Source organism: Corylus avellana, chromosome 4 (assembly GCF_965113065.1).
Source record: "Corylus avellana chromosome 4, dhCorAvel1.hap1.2, whole genome shotgun sequence".
Lineage (NCBI taxonomy): Eukaryota > Viridiplantae > Streptophyta > Magnoliopsida > Fagales > Betulaceae > Corylus > Corylus avellana.
Window position 1 is genome coordinate 23,016,606 of NC_142493.1, and position 16,679 is coordinate 23,033,284.

Sequence of the window (16,679 nt, forward strand, 5' to 3'; positions counted from 1 at the left end):
GATTAAAACATGCAAGTTAAGGGCTGAAAATATGAATATTTTAGCACTTATCAGTCTTGTACAATTTGCCTATCTACTAGAATGACATCGAAGAACACTTGAGTGAATTTTCTTAAGTAAGGTCTATTCGTTAAACTTTGAGAAGTTGATGGAGTGTTAGTCAATCCAAAAGACATGACTAGAAACTTGTAGTGTCATTCATGTGTCCTAAATGCAGTTTTAGGGACATTTTCCATTTAACCCGAATTGATGGTATCTTTATCTCAAATAAAACTTAGAGTATATTTTAAAGACATGCAACTCAACCAATAGCTCATCTATCATAAGAATTGAGAATTTATCTTTGATTGTCTCATTGTTGAAGGCATGGTAATCAATACACATCTTCCACGACCTATAAGCTTCTCGGACCAGAAACACTAGAGATGAGAAAGGGCTTTGAGAAGGTTTAATGAACCTTGGCAAAAGCTAGATTTAACAAATCCTTGTGGTGAGGGTGTGTTATACGAGTTTGAAATTTGTCCTTCAAGGGTGGGTACATGAAGTGACCCTCCTTGGAGAGTTTCCTGTCATCAATTTATATATGGGTTTTGAATTTCGGTTTTTCTTTTCTTGTTAGTAAATGACCTTCTTGTGTTTTATTCTGTTTGATTTGGTGATTATGTTTATTTTTTTTAGTGTTATGATTCAAGGTTTGTTATTTACTCTTACACTATTTTGTATTTGTTATGTATTGTAACTTTGGCCACTTTGGGGGTTGTTTATAAATTTAGGGATTCCATATAGATTAGGAAGCTTTCTAAGCTTGATTCGAAATCGGTATGTTAAAATGTTTGACTAAGGTCATTGGTAGAAGGTAGCCTAGGTAGGGGTAAAAATGCGGATGTCAATGCGGATGTAGTTATTCGAAATATTTGCTTTCGCATAATGCAGTTATCACTTTTATGTATTCGCATCTGCATCTGTACTATACGATTACTATTCACATCTGCGTGATTATTAAATGCAGTTGTTATCTGATATCTACATATGAGGTAATGAATGATATAACACATGCAGGCAAAGAAACATACAATGCATTGATGCGTCTGAGGCTTCATTTGATATTCAGGCTTCTCGAGAAATGGATGTAAGCAATAAAGAGGTTTTTTTGAACTGGAGAGGAGATGGTCGCTTATAAGAGAAGGGTAAAATGGTCTAAATAAATGATCTGAACCTTTTGAATTCGAGAAGATCTTATTGCGCAGAGATCCAACTCAACTACTGTATTGAGCCATTAAGCCATTAACCAATAAATTTAAGGATCCATAAACCATTCGAATTAGGATCTTCTCCATTTCATTTGAACTAGATAATATCTAGCTAGTTATATTGGAGAGGTATTTTTGTCATCTCAAAAAGTGAAAAGACAAAAATACCCCTCCAAAAAAATCATTAAAGAGACATTTATGTTTTTGTTTTTTAATTATTTACTTTTCTAAAATTACTAACGTACATTTTATCATATTTTAAGATTTTTAGTTATTCACTTTCGTTATTATGTTTAAAATATTATTTTTAAATATTTCTAAAGAGATGAGAAAGAATTTTTGTGTTATTTTTTTTTGTATTTTTTTTTTATGCATTGTTGTGCTACAATTTGCTAATTACGAGTTTGTAGTATTTTATATTTTAGTTGACATTTTGATTTTGTATTATAATCGTAACCAGCACATCAACATGTTGAATCAGGTAATCGACGATTTGAAGAGGGTTGATGTGAAGTTCGAAGACGAAGACAAGGCATTGATGCTATTGAATTCACTCCCAAATTCTCCTATGTATGAGAATTTGGTTACAACTCTGACATGGTGGAAAGAGTCCTTGCAGTTAGAGGACGTTATAGGAGCCCTATTGGCTTTTCATCAGAGGAAGAAAATCTGTGATGAAAATTCTCAAGGAGAAGGGCTAATTGTAAAGGGTAACCAAGAGCATGGAAGAAGTAGTAACAAACCTTAGACTCAAACAATTATGGTTAAAAGTCTGAAGGTGGAGTAATGAAGGTAACTAAGGGTGCGATGGTAGAGATGAAGGGGCAGAAAAGTTTAAAGAATATCTATAAACTGTTGGGAAGTACAATTGTAGGTGGAATCGCCTCTGTGGAGTTTGAGTGTGATTGTATTGTTTTGTGGCATATGCGGTTGGGTCATATGAGTGAGTGGGGCATGCTGGAGCTTCATAAGAGAAATATGTTGAAGGGTGTTAAAACATGCAAACTTGATTTCTGTAAGTTCTGTGTTCTGGGAAAGCATAATAGGGTACAATTCAAGACTGCCACACACAAGACAGGGTATTCTGGATTATGTTCATTTAGATGTTTGGGGACCAGTGATGATAGCGTCACAAGGAGGACATATGTATTTCGTTATTTTTATTGATGATTTTTTCAAAAAGCTTTGGATGTAGTTCATACGGCACAAATCAGAGACGTTTGCCAGTTTAAGTTGTGGAAAGCTAAAGTGGAGAACCAGACTGGGAAGAAAGTTAAGTGCCTCAGGATAGATAATGGAATTGAGTACACAAACGACATGTTCAGATATTTTTGTGAGTAGCATGGTATAAAGAGACATTTCACAGTACGCAAGACACCACAGCAAAATGGTGTGGCAGAAAGGATGAATATGTCTATTGCAAAGAGAGCACGATGTCTGTGGTGGAATGTTGGACTTGCAAAGATTTTATGGGCAGATGCAGTGAGTATGGCATGCTACTTGGTGTGGATAGATAATGAGGTAGATTACTCTGATTTGAGAGTATTTGGTTGTCCAGCCTATGTGCACATACCTAGTGAAGAACGATCGAAGCTTGATCCAAAGTCTAGACAGTGTGTCTTTCACGAATATGAGAAAGGGGTTAAGGGTTACAAGTTTTAGGATCCGAAGGCAAACAAGGCAGTGATCAATAGAGATGTGGTATTTGATTAAAATTCCATGTTGAATAGTACTCAGGGTGAAGAACAACAGGTGCCAAAAAGCAGTAGCAGTGATAAGCAGGTGGTGCAGGTGGAATTAGAAACTCCCGTGCAGGAGAACACTTCTCAGGGTACAGAGACCTCTACTTTAGGAGTTGGGTAGCATCACAGTATAGCCACAGATAGACTTAGATACACTATTAGGCCACCAGTCAGGTATGGTTATAAAGCCATGGTTTCCTATGCTATTGTCATCAGCAGCAGAAATCCTATTACTTTTCAAGAGGCTATCAATAGCAAAGAGAAGAGCATATGGGTGGGTGCTATGGTGGAGGAGATAAAATCCTTGCATAAGAATAGAATGTGAGATTTGGTGGAGCTTCCAGAGAGGAAGAGGGGGATAGGGTATAAATAAGTGTTCAAGAGAAAGGAAGTAGTATTAGAAAAAGGAGGGAGAAGTTCAAGGCTCACCTAATAGCAAAGGGTTATGCACAGCAAAAATGGGTTGATTATTAGGAAATATTTTTCCCTGTGATCAAACATACTTCCATTAGAGCGGTATTGGCGTTGGTAGCTCATTATGACATGGCATTTGAGCAGATGGATGTGAAGACAGCTTTTCTCCATGGTGATTTGGATGAGCAGAATTACATGGAGCAGCCAGAAGGGTTTAATTAACCTGAACAAGAGCACTTGGTTTGTAAATTGAAGAAGTCACTTTATGGGCTAAAGTAGTCTCTAAGGTAGTGGTATAAGCGGTTTGACTCCTATATGATCAGAATTGGCTATAGGAGATGTGAATATGACTGTTGTTTTTATGTGAGGAGCCTTGATGACGGCTCATTTATTTATTTTTTTACTGTATGTGGATGATATGCTTATTGTAGCTAATAGTATAGTGGATGTCAACAAACTGAAGGTTTTGTTGAGTAAAGAATTTGACATGAAGGATTTGGGCGCAGCCAAGAAGATTTTGGGGATGGAGATTTGCAGGCCACGAAATTGTGGCCATTTCAAGCCGGTTATGTGAAGAAGGTATTGGAGAGGTTTAGCATGGAGAATGTGAAACCGGTAAGTACACCTTTAGCGAATCACTTTCGTTTGTCTACCTCACAATGTCCAATGACAGTTGAAGAAACTGAAGACATGTCTAAGGTCCCATATGCTACTGCAGTGGGGTGTTTGATGTATGCTATGGTATGTACCAGGCCAGATTTGGCTCATGCAGTCAATTTGGTGAGCAAGTACATGGCAAATCCGAGAAGACAGCACTAGGATGCGGTCAAATGGATTTTCAAATACTTGAAAGGTACTGCAAAGTATGACATCACTTTTGTCGGATAGAAAAGTGATTTGTCATTCGTCGGGTATGTAGATGTAGATTATGCAGGGAATTTGGATGACAGGAGGTCGACTATGGGTTATGTGTTCACTCTTGTAGGAGGACCCATATGTTAGAGGTCTATGATACAGTCCACAGTTGCGATGTCCATGACTGAGACGAAGTACATGGCCACAGTTGAGACTGCAAGCTTTATGGCTTACAGGGTTAGTCAAGGAGCTGGGTATTCCGCAAGGTGGAGTTTCGTTGTATTGTGACAGTCAGAGTGTTATTTACTTGGCAAAGAACCAGGTGTATCATACGAGAACCAAGCACATTGATGTGAGGTTTCACAAGATTAGGGAATTGGTTGCTACAGGTGAATTCTTATTTGACAAGATTCACACTTTTAAGAATGCAGCAGACATGTTGACGAAGCCTGTTACTATAGATAAGTTTAAGCATTGCTTGGACTTGACAAATGTCTCAAGGTGCTAGAACGGAGAGGAGAGAAGGCGGCATCCCAAATTATTAGTTTCAGGTGGAGGCCCAATACTTGATTATCTTCAAAGAGGTGAATATTTGCCAAGGTAGAGATTGTTGGAACAAGTAACTCATATTCTACTACTGGTTCATTGAGTGTAATTAGTTTATGTGGGCCTGGGGACAAATTAGTTGTTAGAGGTATTTTGGGGTTTTCCAAAATACTTACAATTAGGGTTTTCTTATAAATATGTTATGTTGTAACATTAAATTATTCAATAGTAAAATATAGCCGCACTCTCTTCTATGGACATAGGCACATTGCTGAACTACGTAAATCTGGGTCTCGACTCTCTTTTAATCTCTCTCTTTTTGATTCCATATTATTTATCATTGTTGTGTACGGTAACAACAATAATTTTTATGGAATAGACCTTCGAAGGGTATACCGTTAGCCCACAATATAGTTGGGGCTTGAATTTGGGGGTACTAATTAATGAAGTGGTTATGATTAATTTAGTCGATCTTTTATGTTGAGGAGAAGTGTTAGGCAGCCAAACAAATGAACCTAAATTTTTTTTTTTCAAACTGACGTGGTAGAGTTTTTAAATTAAAAAAAAGGTTAAATACCTAATACCCCCCTGGGGTTTGGGAACTTTATTTTTACTCCCCTAGGGTTTCATTTTTATCACAGGACCCCCCCTGAGGTTTTGATAAAGGATCAACTTAGTCCATCTGTTAGTTGACCGTTAAGACTGACACGTGGACCAATCAGATGTTGACACGTGGCACCTATTTAATTTTTTTAAAAAAAATTAAAAAAATGCATTTTTTTTCTTCAAAAAAAAAAAGAAAAAGAAAAAAGAAAAGGAAAAAAATTGGGGGTGGCCTTTGGCCATGGGGGTGGCCTAGCCACCCCCATCTGGCCGGATGGGGGTGCCTAAGCCACCCCCTGGGCACCAGGGGGTGGCTCGGCCACGCCCTTGGAGCCCAAAGGGGTGGCCGAAACCACCCCCAGTACCCACTGGGGGTGGCTCGGCCACTCCCATGGAGTCTTGGGGGTGACTGAAACCACCCCCAACCACCAATGGCCAAGGGGGTGGTTTCGGCCACCCCCAAGGCTCCATGGGGGTGGCTCCATCAGGCCAGATGGGGGTGGCCAGGCCACCCCCATGGCCAATGGGGGTGGCCGAGCCACCCCCAAATGGCCAAGGCCACCACCAATTTTTTTCCTTTTCTTTTTTCTTTTTATTTTTTATTTTTTATTTTTATTTTTTAAATACATTTTTTTAATTTTTTAAAAAATTAAATAGGTGCCATGTGTCAACATCTGATTGGTCCATGTGTCAGTTTTAACAGTCAACTAACGGTCAACTAACGGATGGACTAAGTTGGTCCTTTATCAAAACCGCATGGGGGTCTTGTGATAAAAATAAAACCCCAGGGGATAAAAATAAAGTTCCTAAACCCCAGGGGGTATTAGGTATTTAACCCTTAAAAAAAATGAAATTCTCTCTCCCTTGTCTGCCACGCACGGTCTGTCACGTCAGTTTGAAAATTTTTCTGAGTTCATTAGTTTGACTCCCTAACACTTCGCTATGCTGAAATATTGTGACCAAAGGAGATCTCTTGTGTACGTGTGAGATATGGGAAGCGCAATATATAGTTTGGTAACCAAGGGGCTCGCAAAAATATCTCTTGTCTTTACCATATCAAGAACATGAAGAATAATTTCATCTTTTTAATGATGTTTGTCTCAGTAATATTAACTATCAGTCTTAATAGATTATCATTTTTTACTTCACTGCCTTCCTTGAGGCCCTCAATCCTTTTCATGTATTTCCTGATTTTGGTGCTTCTTTTTCATTAATTATTATATACTTCTTCTTATTATATTGGCTCCTAATAGAAAAGCACGTTATTTTTGCCAAAACAATGTCGTTTCATTAGAAGTTGCCACATAATGTCGGCGCTAATAAGTGTATATAAGAGGCAACTTTGGTTGTCACTAATAGATATTTCATACAATTAAGCTAGTTTTTTTTTTTTAATATCCCAAAAATTGCTATATAAATCTCAGAAAAGTAAATGTATAAAGTTTTGTTTCAAGTTGAATAGATTTTTTTTTTTTCTAATCCACATGGGTTCAAAATGTATGTGTTTTCACATATATTTTCAATTCTAACATGCATTTTTTATCGACATTTGATTCTTATATTTATAAAAATAAAAAATACACGTCATTTTAATAAATTAAATTAGAAAAAAAATTCTCCGACACATTTTGCCTTTAAGCTAGGTTGTAACCTACCACCCAACTACATTAATTAACAGGAAAATGTGTGCCGATCTTGACTCGCCGGCTTGGGGATGGTATAATTAATATGCATGCAGTTCCACCCAACTACATTAATTATCAGGAAAATATGTGCCCATCTTAATTATTGGCCGGCTTGGGGATGGTAAAATTAATTTGCATACAGTTCCCCAAAGAGCCTACATAAAAGGGCTTGAACGGGAACATGTCTCCAAATATATCATCAACGAGTTCCTACAAGCAAGAGAGTCAAGGTACACTTGATTGTAAGAAAAACTTATGCTTTGATGTAAGACTTTCATTCTTGCAATCTAATGTTTTGAATGATTAGATTTTTTGGGAAAATATTTGCAAAATTAAATTTTATAAATAGAATTTTCTCTCTATAGTTTGGTATAAACATGGCGATGCAATTCTAGTTTGGCTTATCATCATCTTTTGATTTTTATTTTTTAATTGACTTGCTTCTAAAAATAGATGAATTTGTGGTCTCCAAGAGGTAACTCAATCGGTTGAGAACCATGTCTCATGAAATTGAGGTTATTAGTTCGAATTCTCCTTACCATTTTCCTCCTATTATGTAGACATGTAAAAAAAAAAAAAAAGAATTTTTAAGAATATATTTTTTGTCTAATTTCATTTAAATATAATGCTAACAGTCCTATTTTTATTTATTTATTTATTTATTTATTTTTTCAGTGCTCACCGTTTTAGCAACAAAGCAAATTAAAGTTAAAAGCATGGATGTAATGTTCAACTACTTCGCCTTTCAATCCCTTCCTTCAGTTGCTCTCCTACCTGCAAGAGCTCAGAGATCTCCCAAGTTTTCTATGACTTCCCCTCTCTACACCAATTCTAAGTGAGTCCATTCTTTAAAATCTCTCATCATGCTTTTGAGTTGTTGACTAATTTAGCTGCATTCAATTACCTAACAAAATACTAATTAATTTTTTTCTTCTTCTATTAATTCTAGTGGAAAAGCAATGTCTTTAGGTCATGGTAATGTTAACACAGCCCATCCCATGCTACCAGAAAAGGTTGAAATATTTAAATCCATGGAGGAGTGGGTCAGGAGTGACATCTTAACTCTCCTAAAACCTATTGAGAAATCTTGGCAACCACAAGACTTTTTGCCAAATCCTACCTCATATGGATTCGTTGAACAACTCAATGAACTCAGGGAGAGAACAAAGGACTTTCCAGATGACTACTTTGTTGTCTTAGTCGGCGATATGATCACGGAAGAAGCCCTTCCAACTTACCAAGCACTTATCAATGGCACAGAAATTTTTCACGATGAAACGGGTAGCGATAACACACCTTGGGCCACATGGGCAAGGGGATGGAGTGCAGAAGAAAATAGGCATGGTGATCTTCTCAACAAATACCTCTATCTTTCCGGACGAGTAGATATGAAACAAGTCGAGAAGACAACACACTATCTGATTAGAACAGGAATGGTGAGATATGCAACAATTATTTAACGTACATTTTTTAACTTGCTGATGAGTCTTGTCACTAGCTTATAATGAGACCATAATATTATGTCGGAATTTTTATGTGTGATACGGAATTTCACGTCCAATAATAACAACAAATATGATTAATTAATATAATACAACTAAATAAACCCATAGTTTTGATAAAGAACTTTAAAGTTAGAATGATCAACAAGTTAATGTCCTATATTTCTCTCTAATTAGGATGTGGGCACTAGGACAAGTCCCTGCTTTCTTACTATCTACACATCATTTCAAGAAAGAGCAACATTTATCTCCCATGGAAATACAGCCAAGCTTGCCATGAAGCACGGAGACGAAAAGCTTGCCCAAATATGTGGCACAATTGCCGCAGATGAAAAGCGCCACGAAATTGCTTATACCAAAATAGCTGGGAAGCTTTTTCAGCTTGATCCAAATGAAACTGTCATAGCATTTGCCAACATGATGAGGAGGAAAATATTAATGCCAGCCCACTTAATGTACGATAGCTACGATGAAAATCTTTTTGATCACTTTGCAAATGTTGCCTCTCGAATTGGTGTGTACACAGCCAGGGATTATAGAGAAATATTGGAACATTTGGTGGCTAAATGGAACGTTGAGAAACTAACTGGACTTTCCAGTGAGGGACGAGAAGCCCAGGACTATGTATGTGGATTAGCTCCAAGACTGAGAAATCTAGAGGAGAGAGCTCTAGCAAGGGCAAAAAAAGCATCCCCCGTTTCTTTTAGTTGGATTTTTGGTAGGGAGGTGTAGCCATAGCTCTGGCTGGTCCCTAAACGCTGGAAGTGAAAAAAGACTACTGGTAGCCATAATTTAGCAAATTATAGGGGAGTTTGCAATAAACCAAATATTCCCTTCTTTGTATTTTGTAATATTATTGTCATCTAAGTTGCTTTTACTCGGAGATCAAGTTTGAAACTACTTATTAGCTTTCCTGTTTATTTGTTGTTAACTGTTTGTTCTTCTTGTTCCTTTCTATGTTTTTCTAGTTGCTGGTTAAATATAAATTTGTAATGATCACTTATTAGAAAAAAAAAAAAAAGCATTAATATTAATTTTGTAAGATTATTCTTTTTTTTTTTTTTTTTTTGAACTAAACCATGGGATTTTCATTAATAATCAAAGAGACAAACCAGATTACTCAAGAGCAATGAGTTCCTGAATACAAGTAGGTGGGGCTCAGACCCACACCTTATCCATAAATTGTTTCGTTCCCAATCTCGCAAGCTCATGGGCTAGACGATTCACCTCCCTGCTAACATAAGATAGTTTCCAATGAGAAAGCTCTTGTAAGTTGGTACGAATGTCGTTAATCAGATGGCCTGTTCTGCTCCATTTTGGCACCCTTGAGTTCACCGCATCAACCAACATCTTCGCATCTCTCATAAAATGGATCTGCTCATAACACATGTCTCGACAGAGTTGGGTAGCTTCTAATGCTGCCAAGGCTTCTGCAGCAGCGGGTTCTACGTACCTCCGTCGAGTGAGGCATTTTGCCGCTATCAAATTCCCTACATTATCACATAAAATCACCCCTAGTCCTAGTCGTCCCAAGCTCTGATCGATTGCAACATCCCAATGTGCCAGAATCCAGCCTGTTGGAGGAGCTGTCCACCCACACGTCCTATTCATAGAGCTAACAGAGAGACCCCCTGCGTGGGCATTTTGATAGTCTAAAATAGCGGCTTTAGTACGCTTCATCACCTTTGCTGGATGAGCGGACACCTCACCATGAATAACTTCGTTTCGTCGCAACTAATACGCCTAGCAGCTCCCACAAACACCTTGACTTCATCACTATCACAGTGTTTGAACATCCCTTCTGCTACTTGTAAAAAACTTGGGCCGTTGTAAAAACTTTTTTGGAACTTCTGTCCTCCTTCGCTCCAGGCGTCCATGGCCGAAGGGCATTGCCATAGTATTTGGAAAGCCGTTTCTTCATGACATGCCCTCCACAAAAAATTCTTCAGTACATTTGTTATTGCCAGTTTCCACAGCGTTCCCCAAACCTCACTGCTAGGACCCTGAGACGAACATTGTGCTTGAGCTGCCTCATCCATCACCTTTTGCATATGATATGCACTCCGCACACAAAAAAACCCCCTTAGCCGTACCCCTCCAAATAAGAATATCATCTTGGATCGTTCTACAAAGGGGTATGGAGAGAATATGTTCCACCTCTGCCGGAGAGAATAGCTGCACAAGTAAACCATGGTTCCACCACTTCGACTCGCCATCAATCAACTTACTAACTGTGGCTGTTGGGGCTAACAAATTAGGTTGGGACTATATCATAAACGTGGAGGGATTGGGCATCCACCTATATTGCCAAATCTGCACTTTAGTACCATTGCCTACCCTCCAAATGAGGCCCTCTTGTAGTAGATCACATGATTTTTGAATACTTTTCCATGCAAACGACGGGTTTTTCCCTTGTGGAGCCTCTAAAATAGAATACTTGGGGAAATACTTGGCTTTCATAATACTTGCAATGAGACTATCCGGCATCTGCCACATCCTCCAACATTGTTTTGCCACATCCTCCAACATTGTTTTGCCAAGAGAGCCTTGTTAAAACATGAGAAGTCTCTAAAGCTCATACCACCACGCCCTTTTGAAATTCCCATTTTACTCAAACTCATCCAAGCAACCTGTTTTTCCTTCTCCTTATGTCCTTACCAAAACCTTTGCATGAGTGAATTAATTTCCGAACATAAAGCTTTAGGAAGCAAAAAAATACTCATACAATAGGTGGGTATAGCTTAGATCACCGCCTTCAGCAAGATTTCCTTTCCAGTTTGAGATAGGAATTTCAATTTCCAGCGTTGGAGTCACTTCCTTACACGTTCAACGATACTTCGAAAAGCAACGGTTCTCGATTTTCCAACAAGAGCTGGTAACCCCAAATATGTGTCATAATGTTGGGTAGATGGGATCCCTGATAACTTCAAAATCTGGCTCCTATCCTCCATAGGGGCATTTTTATTGAAAAGCACGGACGTCTTGTCATTGTTGATCTTTTGTCCGGAAGCATGTTCATACATTTTCAAGATGTTCATCATATGGATCCATTGTATAGTGCTAGCCCTGCAAAAACAATAAGCAATGGTCGGCAAAAAAGAGATGGCTAATACGAGGTCTCCGTTTTGAGGTAGGAACCCCTGTCAATAGCCCATCACTATTTGCTTTAGTTAGCATAGAACTTAATGCCTCAGCACAAATAAGAAAAAGGTATGGAGAAATCGGGTCTCTTTGCCTGATTTCCCTAGATGGGGTGATATGTCCACATGGTGTCTTATTAACAAGGACTGAATATTGTGCCGAAGTGACACACATCATGATAAGGTGGATCCATCTTGCATCAAAACTCAAACAACCCATAATTGCCTCCAAAAAGCGTCACTCCACCCTAAAGCACTTCTTTCCCCTCATTCCAGTATGCATAGTGTGGAGCCTCTCATATGCTGCTAATATATTATCCGAAATCAAGTGTCCCGGGAGGAAAGTGCTTTGTGTGGGGGATATAACAAAAGGTAAAACATTTTTTAATCTATTGGCAAGGACCTTTGATAGTAGTTTATATAACACATTACAAAGGCTTATCGGTCGGAATTCCGTGACACATGATGGGGATTTTGATTTCGGAATAAGCACAATATGATTAAAATTCATGGTACTTGGCAGTGGCGGACCCAGGAAATTCGTCCATGAGGGGCATGGTTTTTTTTTTTTTTTTTTTTTTTTTAAATGAATACAAAAAATAAAGTTTAACAAAAATATAACAAGCCGAATAAGTGCATAATTCAACTAAAATTTTAATTATGTTCTAAAACATGTAAATATAACTTACAATTTGTTTTGTCACGACTAGCACTAAGACAATTGTCCTCGACGAGTCTTCATACCTTGGAATCGCTTCATGATTTCTTCATTACTGATAGTCTTGAATATATCTTTCTCAATGCACGTAACCAAACAATCATTCATCCATTGATCTCCAATTCGATTGCGTAGACGATTTTTAACAATATTCATTGCTGAAAGTGCTCTTGTTAACAGATGCTGTCACAACTAGCAAAATCAATGACAATGTCACCAATGAATAAACCAAGTGATATATGACATCCTTTTTCATCTCCACCAATTTCTCAGCAAGTTGTCTAATCCCTTTGAGTGTTGCAAATTCATCATTAGAACGCATGTCAACGATATATGTTTCAAGTTGGTTGTCTAAAGTGATAAGTTGAACTGCTGAAAAATCATTCGGATAGAATTGGGCAAGACGAAGTTATTTCTCCTTGTTAAAAGACGCAAACATGTCATCTGGACTCAAATACGCAACACAGAGTAATAATTCAGAATTTGCTTTATTAAAGCGACTGTTAAGTTCTTGGAGTTGCATGACTATAACAGTATAATAAAGCTCCACACGGTAATGGTGTGAATTTTCATGCGTTGAGCTTTTCGTCGTGATCGAGGTTGATAAAGTTCATCCATATTGGGGACAAGAATATTGTTTTTGGTACAAAACTTAGAAACTTCTTCAAATAAGGAATCCCACCCATCTTCTCTAATAGCCTGTAAGCGCAACTTTGAAATTTCAACTAGCTTCATTGCATTCAGAATATCTTGATCTTTTCGTTGGAGTGCTTGTGATAACTCATTTGTAATCCCCAAAACATTTTTCATCAAATGTAAATTGAAAGCAAAATCAAAAGTTTGGAGTGATTGAATTAGTATATTTGCTTCTGCTCTCTATTCAGAATTTAAACCATCTTCAATTATGTCTTCAATCGTATCGATGACAGAAGAAAACATGGTAAAAAGACTAATAATTGCACCATAATGAGAACTCCAACGCGTATCACTAGGTCTCTTTATGTTCATTTCTTGATTCAAGCCACAACCAGTTGGCATTTCATTATTTTGTAGTGCTTCTACTACTTCAGCAGTTCGTTTTTCACGAAGTACGTAACGACGTTTGCATGATGCTCCAACAACATTAAAGATACTATTGACCAAACTAAAAAAAGTTGCAATTTGAATGTGATTTTTGGCAACAGCAACTAAAGTGAGTTGAAGCTGATGTGCAAAGCAATAAACATAATAGGCAGATGAATTGTCATTCAAAATAAGTGTTTTAAGTTCATTCAACTCACCTCACATATTGCTAGCTTCATCGTATCCTTGTCCTCGCAATCTGCTAATACTTAAATTATGTTTCCTAAGCATTGAATCAATTGTCTTCTTTAATTCTGCAGTTGTGCTAGTGCTAACATGTGTAATGCCTAAAAAACGTGTTTATCTACATAATGCAAAACAATTGCCAATTGTTCTTTAACAGATATATCACGGGATTCATCAACTAGGATAGCAAATGACGAGTTTTCAAGATCTTTAAGAATAACATCTATAGTTTCACTTGCTGCAGCATTTGCTATATCTTTTTGAATGTATGGTGCAATCATTTGATGATTTTCAGGAGCATTTTCTAAGACTACCTTGTCAATTTCTTCATTATGTGTCGCAAGAAACTGCAACAATTCACGAAAATTTCTTTGATTACTCGAACCTTTAGATTCATCATGGCCATGAAATGCTAATCCTTGTTGTTGTAAAAAGCGAATACAATCAACTGATGCATTCAAACGAGTCCTATATATCATTTTCTACTTATCCAATTGCTTGTCAAAAAATGTTATGATACTTTGTTTATTGTTTAACAAAGCTTCACATTTTTGCCGAACTTGATTATGTACACTATTGTGAGCCCCCACATGACCTTCGAACTTCTCTTTCTTTTTCCAATTACTAAACCCTTCAGTAACAAAAGTTTCTCCCCCTTCTTGATTTCCAATGTCCGGTTTGAAGAGATAACAATATAAGCAATATGCAGTATCTTTCTCTTTACTGTACTCCAACCATTTATATTCTTTTAAACCATGTTGGATTAAAACGACGCATTGTTTGTCCAAACTTTTTTCTTGGAAAATCATGGTCAAAGGCTTGACAAGCCACTTTCAGATATGCTCTTTGAATTTGGTCTCTATCACTAGAATGATAATCACACATTTTTTTTCTAAAGCAAGGATCGGAGGGCAGATTTGCTAAATCTACTTCAACACGAGGTCGTTTAGAATTTGATTGGAGCTCAATAGAATCGTTGTTTTTCTCCATAATCTCAGATAACTACAAGTATATATTCATAAATAATTAAATATAAAAACAATTATCAAGAATAGGCTGAATCAATTGAAAAGAACAATTTAAATTTAAATTTAAAAATTTAATTACATCCATCAATTTTTTGTTGAAGTTGTTATCAAGAATATGCTGAATTAATAGCAATATAAATATTAAAACAATCAATTGAAAAGAACAATTTAAATCTAAATCTAAAAATTTAATTACATATTTACATAATTACATCCATCAATTTTTGTTGAAGTTATTATCAAGAATTGGCTCAATTAATAGCAATATAAATATGAGAATTTATATATAAACTCCTTAGGTCAACGCGCTTTTATTAAAAACTCCCTAGGTGTTTTTTTTTTTTTTTTTGGGAAATTGGCTCCCTTGCTCAATCGAAATAATAATAAAACTCCCTACTGTCAAAAATTTTTAACAGCCGTTAGTCTACTCAAAGCTCCCCGTTTTATCTGATTAAAATATTAATTTAATTAAAAAAATAAAATCTTGAAAAAAATAAAAAAAATTGAAGGGTGGCCTGGCCACCCCCCCAACCCCTATGGGGTGGCTTGCGGCCACCCCTAGGTGGCCAGGGGTTGCACCACCACTCGTGGCCACCCTTCAGTTTTTTTATTTTTTATTTTTAAATTAAATTAATAAAAAATTAATATTTTAATTAGATAAAAAGTTTTGAGTGGACTAACGGCTGTTAAAAAATTTTGACGGTAGGGAGTTTATTATAGTTTTGATTGAGCCAGGGAGCCAATTTCTGAAAAAAAAAAAAAAAAAAAAAAAAAACTTAGGGAGTTTTTAATAAAAGCACATTGACCTAAGGAGTTTATATATAAATCCCCTATAAATATTAAAACAATCAATTGAAAAGAATAATTTAAATCTAAATCTAAAAATTTAATTACATATTTACCTAGCTACCTTAATTTTTCGTTGAAGTTATTATCAAGAATAGGTTGAATCGATGATTCGGTAAATCCTGAATAGCAATATAAATATTAAAACAATTAATTTAAAAGAATAATTTAAATCTAAATATCTCTACGAGAAGCCATGAGTTTATATAAGAACATAATGAACATTTAAAGGGTACTTGGGGTTGGGTACGCAGGAAAAAGGATGAAGAGAAATTTGGACAATTTGAAATTGGATTAGAAAGTTGTACTGTGCACCACTCACGCGGATTAGAAAGTTTCGTAGCACTAGCACGCTGTAGTGTAGCCTTCAATTTTTTTTTTCTTGTTTGGCAGACTGGGAATTGAGATCCTTCCAATTGAGCAGAAATTGAAGATTCTCCAATTGTTAATCGTTGTTCTTTCTTTTAAATTTAATGGTTTATAAAATGTCGGCTGCTTTTGTATAACCTAAGCGTTAAATGGTGACTTTTGTTTTATCGAGGTTTAAATGATTTTATAGACCATTAGATTTAAAATGAAGGGCCACAATTAACAATTGGAGAATTTTCAATTTTTTCCCAATCGAAAAATTTATAATTTTTTCCCAATTAGAGGAGATCCAGATTCGGATCCGCAGCCTAGCAAGCCTGACACTTGGCCTGCCCCCTTGGCCAATGGCCGTGGACTTGTCTTGCACACATCCCCTGGAGGCATATTATAATTTTTCTTTGTCTTGTGTGTTGTGTCAATGACAATATATTATAATTTTTTTAATTTATAATATTATTTTTTCCACTCCAAAGTCCAAAGCAGGCTACACCTGTACGAAATTGTCAAAATGAAAAACAGCGCGCGCGTTTGAAAACTGAACTGTTCATCATCTTCAAGCTTTCAACATTTCATTTTTCTGCAAGACTGCAACATTCAACTTCTTAAAAATTTTCAAATTTGAACGGAGCATAATATGGCCGGAGCTTGAGGAAGGGGGCATAATCATGGCTAA

The 16,679-nt window shown here is 36.7% G+C and overlaps 2 protein-coding genes and 1 pseudogene across 3 annotated transcripts; 1 reads left to right on the plus strand and 2 right to left on the minus strand.

Annotated features, from left to right (window-relative positions):
- Nucleotides 1–7,301: 7,301 nt before the first annotated feature.
- On the plus strand, nucleotides 7,302–9,542 carry LOC132179807 (stearoyl-[acyl-carrier-protein] 9-desaturase, chloroplastic). Of its 2 annotated transcripts, none has more exons than XM_059592589.2 (4): nucleotides 7,302–7,325; nucleotides 7,771–7,930; nucleotides 8,045–8,531; nucleotides 8,775–9,542. In XM_059592589.2, the coding sequence occupies exons 2-4, from the start codon at nucleotides 7,812–7,814 to the stop codon at nucleotides 9,327–9,329; spliced, it is 1,161 nt and encodes a 386-aa protein (XP_059448572.2). In that variant the 5' UTR covers nucleotides 7,302–7,325; nucleotides 7,771–7,811; the 3' UTR covers nucleotides 9,330–9,542. The 2 variants fall into 2 exon arrangements, with proteins under 2 accessions (XP_059448572.2, XP_059448571.2); XM_059592588.2 differs by lacking the exon at nucleotides 7,302–7,325 and adding an exon at nucleotides 7,508–7,610.
- A 213-nt stretch (nucleotides 9,543–9,755) lies between these two features.
- LOC148586473 (uncharacterized) lies at nucleotides 9,756–10,277 on the minus strand. Its single transcript, XM_088515653.1, has one exon. It carries the CDS (start codon nucleotides 10,275–10,277, stop codon nucleotides 9,756–9,758), a length of 522 nt encoding a protein of 173 aa, XP_088371779.1.
- Nucleotides 10,278–12,597: 2,320 nt separating this feature from the next.
- LOC148586474 (uncharacterized) lies at nucleotides 12,598–13,463 on the minus strand (annotated as a pseudogene).
- Between the last annotated feature and the right edge of the window lie 3,216 nt (nucleotides 13,464–16,679).